This window comes from Triplophysa dalaica, chromosome 1, assembly GCF_015846415.1.
Source record: "Triplophysa dalaica isolate WHDGS20190420 chromosome 1, ASM1584641v1, whole genome shotgun sequence".
Taxonomy (NCBI): Eukaryota; Metazoa; Chordata; class Actinopteri; order Cypriniformes; family Nemacheilidae; genus Triplophysa; species Triplophysa dalaica.
In genome coordinates, this window is record NC_079542.1 from 18,334,456 (window position 1) to 18,352,191 (window position 17,736).

At 40.7% G+C, this 17,736-nt stretch overlaps 1 protein-coding gene across 2 annotated transcripts in view; it reads left to right on the forward strand.

Annotated features, from left to right (window-relative positions):
- Positions 1–17,736, forward strand: part of nfatc3a (nuclear factor of activated T cells 3a) — a 70,169-nt gene that overhangs the window by 11,756 nt on the left and 40,677 nt on the right. For both annotated transcript variants that reach the window (XM_056743857.1, XM_056743867.1), the window contains exon 2: positions 14,507–15,680. In XM_056743857.1, the coding sequence (XP_056599835.1) occupies positions 14,507–15,680 (1,174 nt within the window). The remainder of the gene's footprint in view (positions 1–14,506; positions 15,681–17,736) is intronic.

A 17,736-nucleotide genomic window follows, 5' to 3' on the forward strand; every position in this document is an offset into this window, starting at 1 on the left:
ACGTTCATGTTGGCTTAGGCTGCCATCACCTAGCACAGCGGACATCCGCAGCTTGTTGGTGATGTAACTGGCTGTAAAATTGAAAGCGCAGCAGTGGCTCGCCTGGACAGTGAAGAGTTGGGTTTTATGTAGAATATTGCTTCGTAAATGTAATCTTCGGACAAATTATATTAGTTACAATTTGTTCCTAAGTATGTATTATTCTTCCCGCTTCTGCGCTCATGAAGTTGCCTTAACTATACTGCATATCTATTGAGGTATTCTACCAAAATAGGCTGTGGTTGCGAACCTGTCAATCTTAGGTCTTTCACAGCAATGTAGTGCACACTTGCTTCTTGAAAGGACAGGTAGTCGCTGTCTTTTTGAAGTTACAGTCAAATGACTGCATAAAAGAAAAATCTGCTTTGAAATTATTTATATTGATAGAAAGCACTACCTATAAAATTAACCCTTACTTACATTACTCTGTCACATCTGGCAACAAAAATATTTATGAAAATTATTTTTGGTACAATTAATGAGCTCTCTCTATATGTGATTGACCTTTGACGTGTGTATTCTTGCTGTCTTTAATTGTTTATCATTTTATTAGTTGCTGTCCTTTTACATATGTTAATTACGCATGTTAAAAAACACATTCAAATCACACAAGCACTCTTTCATAGAAATAGTTGCGGTGCTTGACACATGAAGCTGTATGTTACTGATCCTCCTTACAGCCTTTAGTATAATGTGCTCCAATGCTACAATTTAGTTTTACCGAAGCTCTTGCACAGCATACAGATTAATCAATAACAAAAGTATTTAGTGATTTAATTTATTGATTAGATGTTGCAGCCCTAAATCAGTACCGGGGAAGCTACTTTGCAACTGTTGCTTATCAAGTTACTGTAATTTAAAGAATGAAGTACAGTCCAGCTACCCTTAAGATGCATTACAAGCTACTCACAAAAAGTTGCTAACTACATGAAAGTATGGCAGTAGCTTTTAAAGGACCCAGTCTTTGGCTGTTTTAGAGGCTTTGCTGATGTTTTTTGGGTGTTTAACAATGGATTTTCAGGTTTCCAATTTCTAAAAACGCTTTATACTTAACATATTTCAAGTCTTTTGTTCACCGCTGCCTCTCTTCCAACAAAATGACTGGATTTCTTCCGGTCTATATAAAGTCCGTCCCTCCAAAACGCTTTGAGTGGTAAAGCTGACCAGGTCTGTCGTGATTGCTTCCACGCTAAGAGTATGTGTGTGATTGTGATCTGTTGTGATTGGTCGGTGCCCCTCTCAGTGTACGTGTATTCATAAACTTTGTCTTTTAGCAAAAAACAGTAACAATGGCGCAACTTCACTTTATCAGCTAAAAACATGCGGATCGATCAAAGTGCAACGGAAGTCTGCTAGTGCATGTGCAAACTTAAATCTTTGTAACACTTTGAATTCACTTTTTTTCTTCTAATATGGCGAGGGAAATGACACCGGACCGAATGGCGTCAGACCGGTTATATTAATTAACACTAGTAACAGAAGAGTTAGTTTTGCCTTTTTATATTGGACCCGAGTTGGATAATAAAACAAGCAAATTGACCAGGAGACATTTGCAAGCAGGGTGAATCATAGAAGTGTTTTAGAGGTATACTCACAAACACACAATATCACTATATTACACAGAACAGCTTTCACAGCCGATGTTAAAGAAGGCATGATTTAAAATCACAAATTTAACCCGAGCTTTTGTTATATAAGAGGGAATCATGTTCACGCAAACATCATGTAAGTGTTAGAACTGAAAACGCCCTTGTTACTGAGATTACATGTGTTATCGACACCAGGCCCAGCGAACGCCAGATTCTGGAATGCACCTATCTATGATAGGTTGAACACTGCCTCGACAGAAAAATATCTACGATTAATTCTCTAGCCCGCCCGCTGGTTCGCGCATGACATAACCAGTGGCGCAGAACCTATAGAGCGAGCAAGCAATAAACAAACATGCCGTTGAAGATAGCTAAATATTATCCCATCCCTGGTTGTGAAAGAATACAGTCGCTGCATAACCTTCCTTCGAAACCGTTATTAGGAATGCGGGTCATAAGTTTATTTTTAAAGACATTCCAGCTCATGTGGGAAAAACATGAACCGTTTGTCCATTTCATTTCTCCGAGGATTCCTTTGTGAGCAAGGCACAGGTCGAAACCGAATTTGTGTAGAGTTTAAAATTTAACAGCATTGCTGTGCCTTCTATATTGGATCCGATAGGAATGGAGCAGCAATCTTATGTGAGTCAAACTTTTTTGAGCTATGCGCCACTATTGCTTTGTTAGAGTTGCGTGATGATCGCATGAGATTAGTATTACCTGGGGACCTCTAGTCATTTGTATTAATTGCAAAGGTTGTCTGTGATATTAATCCCATGCAAATCGCCATCTCTGTGATTTTTGTGGGCTCATATATAATTTTTCAAGGTTTTATACACCATTTGCGAATAATGGAGACTGTTTTGAAGTGTTTTAGTATTATTTCGGGGGCTAGGTGATATCCATAAGTTACCGGGAGTCTCCCGTTTGTTTATTTATCATGGAAACACTCGTTACATTTCAGACCCGTGGTCACGGTGATCTTTGTCCGGTTCAGGATCACTGGTCTCAAATGCTGACAGGTACAGTCATATATCATCAAACGCAATACAACTATAGGCTATACAGTATACAAACTGTATGCAAAGCCTCGCCATCACATCCTGGAAATAAGTCAGTAAATTTGAGTAAAATCATCCCGTGTGAATGAGTCACATGAAATACTGACATGGGGAGGTCATTTATGAATCACAGGAGGTCTCCAGATAATACTGATACCCTACGAAAACTGTGACCTAACATTACGTCTCTAACCTAATTCATAGAAGCCTCCAACTACCCAAACTGCTATCCAATCAAAGCAGTGAGCGTTTACTTATAAAGTCTTCAATGCGGCACGCCCATTAAAACTGAACGTTTGCAGAGCTGACCTCAAAACCTGGGTAGAAAATAGCCTATTACTTATTGATTTTGATGTTTTGGGATGTAATAACCACATGCAGGTCATAAATAGACCTCATATAACAGTATAAAACAAAAAACACGCACAGTTCATCAGACCTTTAAAGTCATGGAAGCTGTTATTTGACCGTTGGTTATCTTAGTCCTAAAGGTGGTAATAAGAATTCATCTACACACATTCTGTGATGAAAGTGAAAGTAATTTAGGGCCTAGCTCAGTCAAATGTTTACAATCTCTGATAACCAAACACTACTCCAGCGGCTCTTCCTCTTCTCTGAGGACAACCTTACCCCTTTTTTGGCGATTTCCCTTGGGCGGAGGTTATTAAAAGCACTAGAATAGTGACATCATGTACCCGGGAAGTAGAGGGCTGTAGTCCGATTCCAGCCTTTCACTGTAGGCCTTGGAAAGCAAATTCTGTTAAAGACAATATCTCACATGGCACTGAACTTTGAGCTTTATCATTTTGCAGGTATTGTTTTTGCTCTAACAGCATCATTACACAATAACTAAAGGTTGAAAAATGGGATTGCGGGGAACGTGCTCTTTAAATATATTTATTTTCAAATCTGATTTTACTGGCAGCACTTTCCAGTAAGGTTGCAATCATTAATGCATTAATTAATTTATTAAAATTAAAATTTACTAACAATGAGTAAAATATTTTTTACAACATTTATTTATTTTATTTCATGCTAGGTAATGGTAGTGCAATCTTTTGTTTGTTCATGTTCGTTAAGCATGCATTAACAGATATAGTTAACAAATTGAACCTCATTGTACCATTTTAGTTGCTTAGTGCTTTTTACAGTGTGCATTGATGCAAACTGGCTTCACTGAAATTTTGCTGATAATAAAACCAAACCAGCACGTAAAGATAATTGAATTGAAATCTATTTGAAGTCAATAAAGGAAAGGTCTGTAGATTTCAAAGTAATTAAAAAAACAGTCACTGTGAGTGTGAGAATAAGGACCCCAGAATCCCAGTTGCCCTCATTCAACTCAGTGGGTTGACTGAGAGCATCGACTAATGAGACACACATTCGCACACCCACACACAGGCTCGTATGCAAGCTTAGGCTGAGGCAGACAGAAACGCGCTGCCACAAGCATTAACGCGCAAACATTTTTTGTGATTTGCACGGCTGCAGTTGTGCACTACAGACATCGTGGTGCTACAGGTGTGGGCTGTTCTGTGTGGCTTGCGTCAGAGATTCAGTCTTTAGTCATGACGGCACTCTGCCATCAATTCTTAGAAACAGGCAGCTTGTTAATCCAAATCTTTTTTTTCTTATCATGTGTGCAGTCAACTCTGTTAATTGCTGTATTATTAGTTAGTCTCCATCGTTCAGGCTATGTTGTGCTGAAATATATATATATATTTTTATTGTTACAAATGAAGGTGCTTGTTGCGTAAACTGTGAGAGAAGCATGCCGCTTATGAGAGTGCATTCTACATAGGGAACTCCGGCTTGGGTTACATCCGACAATACAGATGATACGTGCGCAGTACAGGATATTGTGTAAGCAATTCTGTAAGATGTACCTTCCTAGGAGTTCACACAGGCTGTGAAATGGCTAAAACAAGATTTAGGGCTGCCTCGACTAAAGATTTTCCTAGTCGACTAGTAGCCCTTCATTTCAGCAATTAGTCCACACAGCATTATTATATCCACAGTTTATATAACATTCATCACACAAATGCAGTGAAAAACTAACACCTGAACTTCGCGAACGTATGCTCTCTGTCTCTCCCTCACACAAGTGAAAGTGATTTCTGGGCATGCTCCTTCTCCTGCTCTCCATGATGCCTTTCCGGGAGAATTGCCCAATAAGGGACTAAGAAAAATTGTTACAAAAAAGTTTTATATGTTCGAAAAAAACTTCCCTAAACCTGTACGATCGCTGGGGAAGAGTATTATGCACAGAAATACTACGTAATACGCCCAATACGCTCGTTTTTTGACAAGTTGACCATGTTAAGCATAAGAAGACACCACGTTTAACATAGTTAAGAAGTCAGAATGCATGACACATCATTGCAGCACCCCTTTAACATAGACACAGTTTGCGTTGATCTCATGTTGTTTATTTTGATGTCGTACACTGAGCAAGCAGCGCAGTGCCGTGAAGTTTTAACATGCATGCTGACTGTGTGACGTCACGTGACTAACTGACCAATGAAAACTTATTCAACCAAGCCTCCTTCACATCAAGGTTTAGTCGGGGCAGCCCTAACTAGAATCATTTTCAAGATGGTGCAAACCCGTGAGTTAAATGATTTTCACAGATCATCAGCAAAACAAATGATTTTCCAGAGAAGCTGGGGAGAGCCAAACATCACGTGTAGGTAGGAAAATGATGTGACGCGAGACATGAAAATCGTTCAAAAATGGAAAAAGCCTAAGAATCCAGGAAGCTGTCAAGTTGAGTATTTAAATTGTTGGGACATCTTTGTGTCACACCTGTGTGTTTGTTAGTGCATTCCTCACCCAACCAATTACCCAGACGTCATTGCTTCATTGTGGTCCATGCATAGATAATTATAGTTTAGATGAAACAGGGAACAGGCCATCCCTTAAAGATTCTTCTACAGCATTTGCTCATCTTTCATCAGTGGTAGATGGGTTCAGACAGTTGCGTTATGCACACTATTCGACAGGTGTCTGTTGAAAGAACTATTCTGCTCTGCCTTCACAGCGACTGCGGATGTTTGGAGAGTTCTGTGCTGCTTATGTGCTTAATTTAATTATGTGTCCGTCATTGCAAACAGAATAATAAGTGATGTACCGAAATGAAAATTCTGGGCAGAAACCGTTACCGATAATTCAGTATGCACTTGACCTAAATCAAAAATTTCTTAAAGGAGCCATTCTTTTGCTGTTTTTGAGGCTTTGCTTTTGCTTTTTGTGTGTTTAACAATGGATATTCATGTTTCTAATTAAAAAAAAAGCTTTATTTTTCAAGGCTATTGTTCACCGCTGTCTCTCTTCTAACAAAATGGCTGGATTTCTTCCGGTCTATATAAAGTCCCTCCTTCCGAATTGCTCTGATTGGTAAAGCTGTCCAGGTCTGTTGTGATTGGTTCCCCGGTTAGAGTGTGTGTGTGTCCCTCCCATACCATATCAGCGAGCTTCCGCTTCTCAGGCTATTGTGATTGGTCGGTGCCCCTCTAAGTGCATGTGTGTTCATAAACTTTTAGCAATAAACAGTAACAATTGCGTCAACTTCACTTCATCAGTTAAAAACATGCGGATCGATCGAAGTGTAACGGAGGTCTGCTAGGGCATGTGCAAACTTAAATCTTTGTTAGAGACTGCAATTATTTTTCCTACTATTGTGAGGGAAATGACTGATAACCAAACACTACTCTTTTTGGGCATATTCCTTTGGGCGGAGGTTATTAAAAGCACTCGGAATAGTGACATCATGTACCCGGAAGTAGAGGGCTGTAGTCTGATTCCAGCCGTTCTACTGTAGTCCAAAAGCAAATTCTGTTAAAGACAATATCTCGCTTGGCACTGAACTTTGAGCTTTATCATTTTGCAGGTATTGTTTATGCTCTAACAGCAGCATTACACACTAACTAATGATTGAAAAATTGGATCGCGGAGACTGGGATCTTTAAAAAAACTTTTGAAATAGTTTTTATTTCACTCTAAAACATAGTCGTCCTTTTGATGCATCTCTAGGAATTATTGGCTGAAATGAATTTTTCATAAATTTTTGTTCATGTTGATAGTTCCAGACCTGTGTATGCTTGTGGAACCAAGGCAACAGTCATCACGTACTCTCTTGCAGTGCCGAAAGCCATAGCCATTTTGTGATGAAACACACACACTGTAAGAGACACACTGGCCCAGGTAGAGACCAGAAGAGCAGGTCTCACCTCTGAGTGACTTTACTGGTGAAAGGCTGTGGTGTCACAGACTGGGTAAGGTATTGAGAGCTTCTCAGCACACTGCAGCGATTTCCCACTATTATTAGCTTAGGAACAGCAAAGCCTCTTAGGGCTCTTTATTTAACCAGATAGCCAGTCTGATGTGGAGCTGAACAGTGTCTGATGTAAACAGGCAGACACTGGGACTCCACTCCATACTGCATAAGATCGGTTTTACTTTGCCCATCATAGATTATAACACTAAAGTATTACTGACCCAGGAACTGTGGCCCCCCTCTTAGGTGGTTTGGAGCTGGATAAAAGGTTTCTGTCGACCACAACCTCTTATACAGGGCTGCCACATTGTTTAAGTGTTGAATTAGAACTTGCTGCAGTAACTAAACAGTATGATAATGTGTAATACCTTTCATAGTTTCACTAAATCCTTTCAGCAGACGATTCTGGGGATGATGAGGGTCAGGCTTTTTCTTACTGATGCTTTCAACAGACATCACACACACACACACACACACACAAATAAGAGTTTGGAATTAAAATGTGCTTTGTAATCATTTTTATTTCACAAGCCATGTATTAGAAGTCATCGCACCCCCAAAAATTGACCTACATTTAAATTCAAGCATTAGTAAGATCATAGCAGTTATCTATATCATGAAAGCTGATGGCCGTTGGATAGCCAGCCTGCTTCTATCATGCAGTCTAGGAAGGTCTTTTGTGGGAACAGGCTGTTCTTGGAGAGTATGTTGTGGTGAACTTCACTTATTTTCCGTTTTCCATTCTCTCTCACTCCCACAGCATCGCTCTGTTTTTTTTTTCATTTCTTCATCCATTTCTTTATAATGGACACCACCCTTCACATGTCTGTCATCTGTGCCTGGGTCTCTCCTTTATTCTGTCTACATCGTTGAAATCATTCATGGAGCTATGCTAATGTACTGGCAACCAGTGTTAGGTGGATTAATCAAGGCCCCGTCTTTCTCATTATTAAAGTAAGACATGGAATTGTGGGTAAAAACAAAACAGGGACTTTATACTGTGCCGGTTAAAGACAACTGCCTGCTCGAAAATTCTCCAGCATTTGATGAATTGTTTAGAAATTGTCAGTTTGACATCTAACGGGAATACAGTGAATAGTTTTGTACAAAAGCACAACTGGAATTCTGATTGTTCAACCTTTTTGTTGTTTAGACTGTGAAACCAATGTGTATGTTTGTGTTTGCGTCTGTGTGTATGGCATGTGCAAGTGCAAGGAAAGCTTGCGAGCCAAACTGACACCCTGGTAGCCTTTTTCCCTGGGGGTCAGAGTTCACAAATGGATCGACATGTTGAGTCTTGTGTGACACATAGGTCTGTCCTTCTTCCTGTCTGTGAAGCTGTGTCATTACAAAAAGGCATGTCTTATGACACGGAGTGTGTGGAGCATCTATAAATAAAGCAAGATAAAGGGGGGGGTTTAAAAATAGAGAGATGAGAAATGGCATTGAGAGAATGGAGAACAAGCTGAATTAAAAACTGAGAAACACGGATGAGAGTTAGTGAGAGAGCAGCCTTGACTTCTGTCATTTAAATGTACCTTCAGTCATTTAGCTGATGCTTTTATCCAGAGCCCCATACAGCAGACATGGGGAATCATGGTATGAAGACATCTTTGTGTATTGAAGCGAGTGTTATGTGAAATCACAGTGTTGTTTCTTTGGTAACTTTGTTTCTTTGACAGCTGGGTTCAGCTTTTAGGGCAACATCTCAATATTTATGAGACTGAGTTTAAGATTCACAAATGTATTTACAAACACATTTTATCATGCAAACACATATACACCTGTTCTCCAAAACAGTCCTCCAGTCCTTCCTCTCCAAGTAAGAGATTAAAGAGGAACTCCCCCCAAAAATGAAAAATCTGCCATTAATTACTCACCATCAAGTAGTTTGACATCCTTAGGACCTCCCTTTTCCCCTAGAATGCAAATTAAAGGCAGGGTGTCCGATTTCTCTAAGCCATTGTTGATGTTCAAATCACCAAAACAAACACACCCCTACCCCCATCTTTCGCTTTCATTAACGCTCGGCTAATGTCCGTCCTGTGCACTGTGCACCTTACTGCTGATTGGCTACAAGGTTGTTTTGGTACTCGGCCCGACTCAGTTGTCTAATGCGTAATTCGGAAATCGGTTACCCTGCCTTTAGGGGAGTTTTTGAAGCTTTCGGACTCCTCCATTGATTGTAGCGCAACCAAACACACAAGCCACATGACATTGCATCCAGTTATATATCCATCCGGGGTGGTTTTCCCTTTTAAGTAGGAGTTTCCTGAATTCTTGGTATTTAACCTAGGAGCTTTAAATATGCAACTGGAGGGCATCAGTTCAGCCTCGCTAGTAAGTGGGTGACCAGGGCCCAGTTGCGTAAACTAACCCGCTAAGGTAAGACTGCGTCTCACAATAAGTCTCAATGACTAGCAATTAGTTAGGACTATCCAGTTTTACTTTTCATATTTCAATTAGCCTAATCTACCTTTTTATGTAATAATATTAATAATTCATTACATTTGTATAGCGCTTTTCCGGGTACTAAAAGCGCTTTACATGGAAGGGGGAATCTCCTCAACCTCCACCAATGTACAGGATCCACCTGGATGATGCAACGGCAGCCATATTGTGCATGAAACGCCCTCCGCACACCTGCTTATTGGTGGAGAAGAGATAGAGTTACGAAGCCAATAATAATTCATATTGGGAAGACAAAGAGGCCATGATGATGCATAAAGGCGAATTTGGCCAGGTTGTCTGGGTTTTTTAATGACCACAGAGAGTCAGGACCTTGGTTTATTGTCTCGTCCGAAGGACATTAGGGTAACTGATTTAAAGAAGATTTGACCAGTCTTGATGAAAATAATTAGATGACCAACTTCTAAGACTAGTCTACTGTGCAACTGGCCCAAGGGCATATTAAAACTATAGTTCGTTAAAAAAAATTACTCACTATCTTGTCATTTCAAACCTGTTTGACTTTCTTTCTACCTTAGAACACCAAAGAAGATATTTTAAAGAATGTTGTTAACTGGCCTCCATTCACTTGCATTGGTTTTCTGTCCATACAAATGAAGTGAAGGAGGCTCCAGTGCTGTTCGGTTACCAATTTTCTTCCAAATATCTTATTTTGTGTTCTGCAGAAGAAACAAAGTCATAAAGGTTTGAAATGACAAGAGGGTGAGAAAATGATGACAGAATTTTCATTTTGGGGTGATCTTTCACTTTAAGATAGCACTTTTAAAAGTGAATCTACTGAGTGCTGTTGCTTTCTGTTATAACCAAACTGTGCAAGAATGTAAAGATATTTAGCACTTTTAAACCAGACTCACAACTACTGTATGAATGTAGCCACTGACTGCTCTCTGCTCTCTGGGCCTGTCAGGGTCCCTCTGCCCAGTCACTGGAAGTTCATCAATAACCTTTAACAGAGCGTAGCCAAAATATGCTCTGTGTGTCAGTAATACAGTATTAGTACATTATAACTGTATATGTATGCATTTGTGTGTGAGCTGCTGTTATTAATAGGGTCGGCCTCTATGTGGTGACAGGCAAAAGCATGTGCCTATGATCAAATTTGTTTCCCATGTGTTTTTACATGCGTCCTTAGAAAGATGTGCCCGGGATATTCCTCTCTGGATTTGAGCCCATCCGTCACCCCTCCCAGAATTCTCCCTATTGACAACCCCATCGGCCCTCTGTCTCATTACATCTGCTTTAAATGGATCTCTTTCTTTGAGATATCGCACTGTGATATCAGTATTGTTGTGCTATAAGGCTCCTGTTGTTAACCTGTTGCTAGTGTTGTAGTGTCTACAGATTCCCCAGCGGCTTGTTTGCATCCAGTCATTTCTATTCAAGGCTTTCAGAACAGCTCTCCAATAAAGGAGAGAGAGAGAACGGAGAGAATAGTCTGTTCTCTTTCATCTCCCTTATCAGCAGACCAAGACAAAGACCTTGAAGTGTCTCAATAGACAGTAATTATTTATGTGTTTGTTATACAGTATGAGCAATTAAACTGTGAACTTTAGTATGCGTTTACAGTTTCTATAAATGACTTATTTTATGCATCTGTTCTATCGTCATTGAGATGAACATCATAAAGATGTCCTTTGAAATTAAGCTTTTCCACATCCGTCAGGCTTTTAGGTATCCCACTTATCTGTTTAATGTCACACAAGATAAATCATATCTGTTTCCACTGATTCATTGAAAGTAGGCAAATAAGCATTCATGTAAATGTTGCAAATCTGCAGAAACAAAAGTAGTCTGTTTGCGCTGCATTTCATCAAGTTTTATTGTAACTAACAGACAGTGACAATTACTTATTTTGTTTTTAAATTTATCACAAACATTGTAACAGGAGAATGGATGCACCGAAATAAAAATTCTTGGCCAAAGCCGAAGAAAAATGATACACTTGACCTAAGGCCGAACACCGAGCATGGTTTTCGTATTTCTTCTATTTACGGTGCCCTCCACTACCTTGGTAAATATGAGCAAAGAAGGCTGTAAAAATAAATCTGCATTGTTTTTTGTTTTGATCATTTATTTACAAAATCTACAAAATTCCAACATTTGATTGAAGGAATTTCGAAATAGGGGGAATATCACATTGTAAAAAAATAAATTTTCTTCCATACATGTTGGCCACAATTATTGGCACCCTTGTATTTAATACACACAGTGTTTTATTTTCAGTCTCATGAGGTTTGAGTCCATTCCTCCATAAAAAATGTCTCCAAAATGTTGGTGGTCCCTCTTCTTCAGTTCATCCCACTCATTTTCTATAGGGTTCAGGTCAGGGAATTGGGATCGCTATGGCAGGATCTTGATTTTGTATTCAGTGACCCATTTTTTGTTGATTTGGATGTTTGTTTTGAACCAATGTGTTGATGGAAGATCTAACCATGACCTATTATAATATTTCTATATGACCAGGTCAGGTTTTGATTTGTATATCTGTTGTTATTTGATATAATACATGATGCTATGTATTTGATCAAGATGTCCAGAATCTCTGGTTTTCCTGTAGCTCAGCGGTAAGAGCATTGCGTTAACAATGCAAGGTTGTGGGTTCGATTGACTAGTAGTCAATAATTTCAACAATTAGTTGAATAATCGCACATTTACTGTAGTACTGCTGTCATGATCCCTATATTGCCCAGCTTCTGTAGATAAACTTTCTGCCAGATCCGAGTATGGATCTTCTCATTTGTCAGTGTCAAGGAATGACAAGATCTTAAAATGTGGGTCTAAGACTGCAGCTTGTTTATAAACGCTGGTCGCGAGATTTTCCATCAATTCCCATCTCTTGTACATTTGTTCTGCAAGTCGTACTTTCAGTGCTTTTGTGGTCAGGCTATCATTATCGCGCAGAACCAAATGGCGTCTCAATATTAATTAACATACATAGGCACTGTTCACGTTGATATCGCGGTGTTTCTTTTGATGGCATACACTGACCAAGCTGCGCAGCGGCGTGAAGTTTTAACACGTATACTGACTGCGTGACATCACATGAGTTTTTTTTTTTTTTCGCGACTTACAGACCAGTGAAAACATATTCGAACAAGCCTCCTTCACATCGACTAACGTTTAGCCGACTATTTGGGGGCAGGCCTATTTCACAACAACGAAGAATAGAGGGAACTGATAGAGGGAACTAGATGTTGTGTCGAACCGACAGATGGGGTTTGTCTTGAAAACCTATCATCTTCTGACTGACTTTGAAATGACCAATGAAATTGGCAAAATTAAATTGCCATGCCGGATTCGGCCCCGGATATCCGGGTATAAAGTGGAGACGACGTGCTGCATTCATTCACCTTTTGGGCTGAGAAACCTGAGAGCATCTCTCGACTGCTGCAGCGGGCGGCAAGTGTTGTGGCATGAAGGACCCATCAGGGAACAGAGGTAACATACGTAACCGCGACGTTCCCTTTCTGTCGGTCTCTCGACATTGTGTCGACCCGACAGATAGGATTCCCATTTGAATGCTCTGGGCGTGTCAGACGTGAGCGCTAGCATGAAATTGAGAGATAGGGGGTCCCAGAGCTTTGGAAAATTGGCAACCCCCTGCCATCGGCCTTCACGGGCGGAGGCCTTGTGTCTCTAAAGGTGAGAAGCTTGGATCCAGATCATGAGGATACACTCCGGGTGGAGTGTGCCCTCACTGCCAGTGGGCATAGGTGATCTTGGGACCGGTAGCGATGGCGGCGTCCACAATCAAAGTGCCAAGCTCTGTTTGGAGACAGCCCTCCCCTTCTGCTGACCTCCAAAACAGACAAAGAGCTGTGACCCTGCGTGCCTGTTGCACACGGTACCCCAACCCTGCAGGGAGGCATCTGTCACCGCCACGACACGCCTGTAAACCTGCCTGAGAGGGACCCCCATCCGTAAATAGCTTTTTGAAGACCAGGGGCTTAGGGTGCGTCGGCAGGGAGGCGTGATGATAATACGCCTGCTGCCGGTGTGCCACGCTCTCCTGGGAACCCAACTCTCTAGTCAGTGCAGGAACGGTCTCATGTGCATCAACCCGACGGGGATAACCCGAGCCGAGGACGCCATGTGCCCAAGGAGCCTCTGAAATTTTTTCAGGGAGACCACTGGTTCTGGCCTGAAAAGGTTCAAGCAGTTCAGCACTGACTGTGTGCGCTCGGGAGTCAGCTGCGCTGTCATGGAGACAGAGCCAAGTTCATGCCGAGAAAAAATGCTCTGTGTGGGGGATAGCCTGCTCTTTTACCGGTTTACCCGTAACCCCAAACGTTCTAGATGCCTGAGCACCAGGTCCCTATGTTAGACCTGATATTCAAATTGTTTTACTGGAATTTTAAAGATTTAAATTATAAGATCAAAACGAGACATAATGCAGATTTTTTGTACAGCCTTCTTTGTTCATATTTACCACGGCTGTCAATAATAGTGGTGGGCACTGTATTTATAAAAATTTTTCACCATTGCATAAACTGAATGTTCAAAATTGGTGCAGAACAATAATAAACAAGCTAACCATATATCATATGACATGCATCACAGACTGTCAGTATACATTGCGTTTTGTCGTGTATGTTTTCATTTTGTATTAAACCGTTCCGCGCAGGTTTAAATGCAGTTTGTATGAATTTTTGAATTTTTCCTTTTTTTGTTTTTTCAACATTAAAAAACCTGTATACAGGATGTAATATTAATTTGTTATGGATATTTAAAGATAATTATAAGCTTGATGTGAAACCGGACTAAGCAAAAACGTAAAAATTTACGTCTTTATTAACTTAATTTAATTAAATAAATTTTCGAATATTCATTTTTTATGAGCTCAAATATTCAAATATGAAATTATTGAACAATGGCCATCCCTATTTAAGATGTGAAACTGCATAGTAACGTTATTGTTCGTTGGTGTGTACAGTTATTCAGTTATGTTTACAGTTATCTTTATAGTAATCGTTATCGGTTTGGATGAGCCTATGCTCTATTAAAATGCTTATTGTCTTGTTTCAATTTTTCTGTTGATCTCATACTGTGTGTTGTTTTTTGTGTTTTTTTAGATCTAGAACCAGATGATAACACCTCATTTTACATCCTCAATGTGGGCCAACCGCCTTCAGTGGTCACCCAGTCACACAGTCTTCAACGCCATGGAGGGCCACCCGCAGCCCAATTCATTGCCACGTCTCCTTACCTGCAGGCCCACCACAAGGCCTACGAGCCCAGCTACGAGCCTCCGGACTCTAAATACACACCCACAGGGGTGGGTGGAGGAGGGAACGGCCCACCCAAGGCTTTTGAATGTCCCAGCATCCAGATTACCTCCATCTCCCCCAGCTGCCAGCAGGAAATGGAAGCCAGTGAGAATGACATGAGAGCGAAGGGTCCAGACAGAGACTACCATGACAGACCACTGTCTCGTGATCACTTGTACCTGCCTCTAGATCACTCCTACCGAGATTCTTCCCTGAGCCCAAGCCCATGCAGTAGCCTGTCCTCTCGTAGCTGGTTCTCCGACGCGTCGTCCTGTGAATCCATCTCACATGTTTACGACGATGTGGATTCGGAACTGAACGAAGCAGCGGCACGTTTCACACTCGGGTCGCCGCTCACCTCGCCGGGCTGTTCTCCACAGGCCGGACCACAGGAGGAAGTGTGGCAACAGCATCATCATCATCAGCCAGCATTCGCACACTCTCTTCCTCATTCACACTCCCATTCTCTATCGCCCCGCCAGTCACCATGCCACTCACCCCGTACGAGCGTCACAGACGAAAACTGGCTGAGTCCTCGCTCACCATCAAGGACCTCTTCTCGCCCAACATCACCCTGCGGGAAAAGACGCCACTCCAGCGCAGACATATGCTACATGGGGTCTTTATCACCCCATCACTCCCCGACGGCAACACCCGGTCACTCGCCCAGGGGTAGCGTGACCGAAGACACATGGATTGGAAGCCCGTCGATGGGCATGTCTCCTTTCCAATGTTGTCCATCTGAGGCCGACATACCTTCCAAAACAAGGAAAACTTCACAAGACTGTACAGCAGCAATCCAGGCAGGGAAGGGTGACCTGGGCATGGATGATTCTGGGAATGTTTCTCCCTTACTAGACTCTCCCGCTGAGGACGGCATGCACGGGTTGAAGAAGGACGGACCCGGAGAACAGTTTCTCTCTGTTCCGTCTCACTTCACTTGGAACAAACCCAAACCAGGACACACACCTATTTTCAGGTAAACTCTTGTATGCATTTTGTTTTTAAGAGCTCTTATCAGCAGTCACTGTAGAATTGAATTATTAGCCACATTGCTGTTATTGGTTTATTATATGACCAAGGTGTGCTAAGTTCATGTGGGTAAAGTTCTGCAATATTTCTCAATAAAACATCTACTGCAAGTGTTCATATCTGTGACAACAAAAAAGTTGTTCTTAAACCTTTAACTTAGGAGAGCTGACTCATACATATGTAGGGTAACTGAAAGGTGCTGTTTGTAACAATTTTGCAGTAAGATATCCAAAAAACACTTGATCAGTGTTATATATTACACTGTATTTTGTTTGAGATTTAGTACTTAAATCTCAAATGTTTCCAACTACTTGTAAATCGTGTAATTTCACGATGTGCTGTGTAGTCACATGTCAATTGCATCATATCCGCGTTACCCTTTGGTACCGCCTTTACTGACGGAGAAGCCGCATGACAACAGTGTCGTGGACAAATGCGGAAGTAGTGTCTAGCTATCCGCTAGCTTGTTTGAGAAATCCCTTATTTATTTTACTCTTTAAACTGTAGCTTTAAGAATGAAGAAATTTTAGAATCATTTTGATCAAGAGTATGTATGAAAAAAAATTGTAGACTAAAATATAATTGTACAAACATATTTGTTTGTTTTTAGAAAATATTTATTTAAGATGTTTTGAGATGTTTTTTAGGATGTTTTTAGGCTGATCAGCACAAACCAGTTTTGCATAGAGTGAGCCGGTCAACAGAAAGGGTTAAATGTGTGTCTGCTATCCATATCTGTGCATCAGATAATGACTGTGTGTGTGTGCGTGTATGCGTTAGTCAGATGAAGATGGTCTATGTGTGTGCCCTGGCCTCTATATTAACATAAATCAGTAAAGAGAGCATGTGGCTGAGGGCTGCAAACATTTCTCTACCCACAGTGATTCTGTTATTGACCACACCAGCACACGCATACACACACTTTGTAAGTCTGTCTGGACCCATTAATAATTATTAATAAAACACAATGTATAGCAAGCACACTGACTTGATTGTCACATAGGAAAAAAACACCCTCGTGATCTGCTCGCTCTCTCTTTAACAAACACGTCAAGAAACCTCCAGTGAAAACAGCACGCAGTGTTGACTAACATCTTTATAGCCATCCAACAGAGACATGATACTTGATCCCTGCTATATGATCCTACAACTCCTGCTGTCTGCCATCGGACCTGTGTGTGTGTGTGTGTGTGCGGGCTGCTCTGTCTGTCAGCAGCAATAGAAAAATCTAGAAGCTTGTCTGGTTTAACAGATGAGTGTGCTGTGGCAGGGTAAAGTATTGGCAGTGCATTAAGCTGTAATGTATAGTAGGGAGAGCCAGCAAAACATAACACACCTTCAGATGAAGACACATACACTGAACAGTATCAAATATTCATGATGTGTTTGCTATGATTTTGATGAAGACCATTTTGACGAAATAATGTCAGACAAAGTGGCACGATGTAAAAGAAAATGTTAAAGGGACAGTTTGCCCACAAATGAAATTTCTGTCTTCATTTATTCACTGTCTTCAATTTTTTCCAAACGTGTATAAATATCTTAGTTTTTTTTAAGAATTTTGGAAAAATGTTAGCAATTTAAATATATGGGACATCATTCACTACCATAGTAGAACCATAGTTGAACACAAAATTGGATATTTTGAAGAATTTAGCAAAGCAAACCAATCTGGGGCACCTTTGACTATCGTTTTATTTTTCCCCCTTATGGAAGTCAATGATTTCCAGAAACTGAGAATTGCTAACATTTATCCAAAAATCTTCCTATGTGTTCATATGAACAAAGTAATTTATACAGGTTTGAAACAACTTGTGGGTGATTAAATAATAAAAAGTATTTTCCTTTTTGGGTGAACTGTGCCACTTTTTGCTTTTTTTAGTGATTCTTTGCCCCGGTTTGTAAGGTTAGTTTAAAGATCCACCAAATAAAGCCGTTTGATGTCCACAGGCCAGAAGGCCACTATGGTCTCACATTCAGCTGTCTCAGGTTCCCCTGGCGAT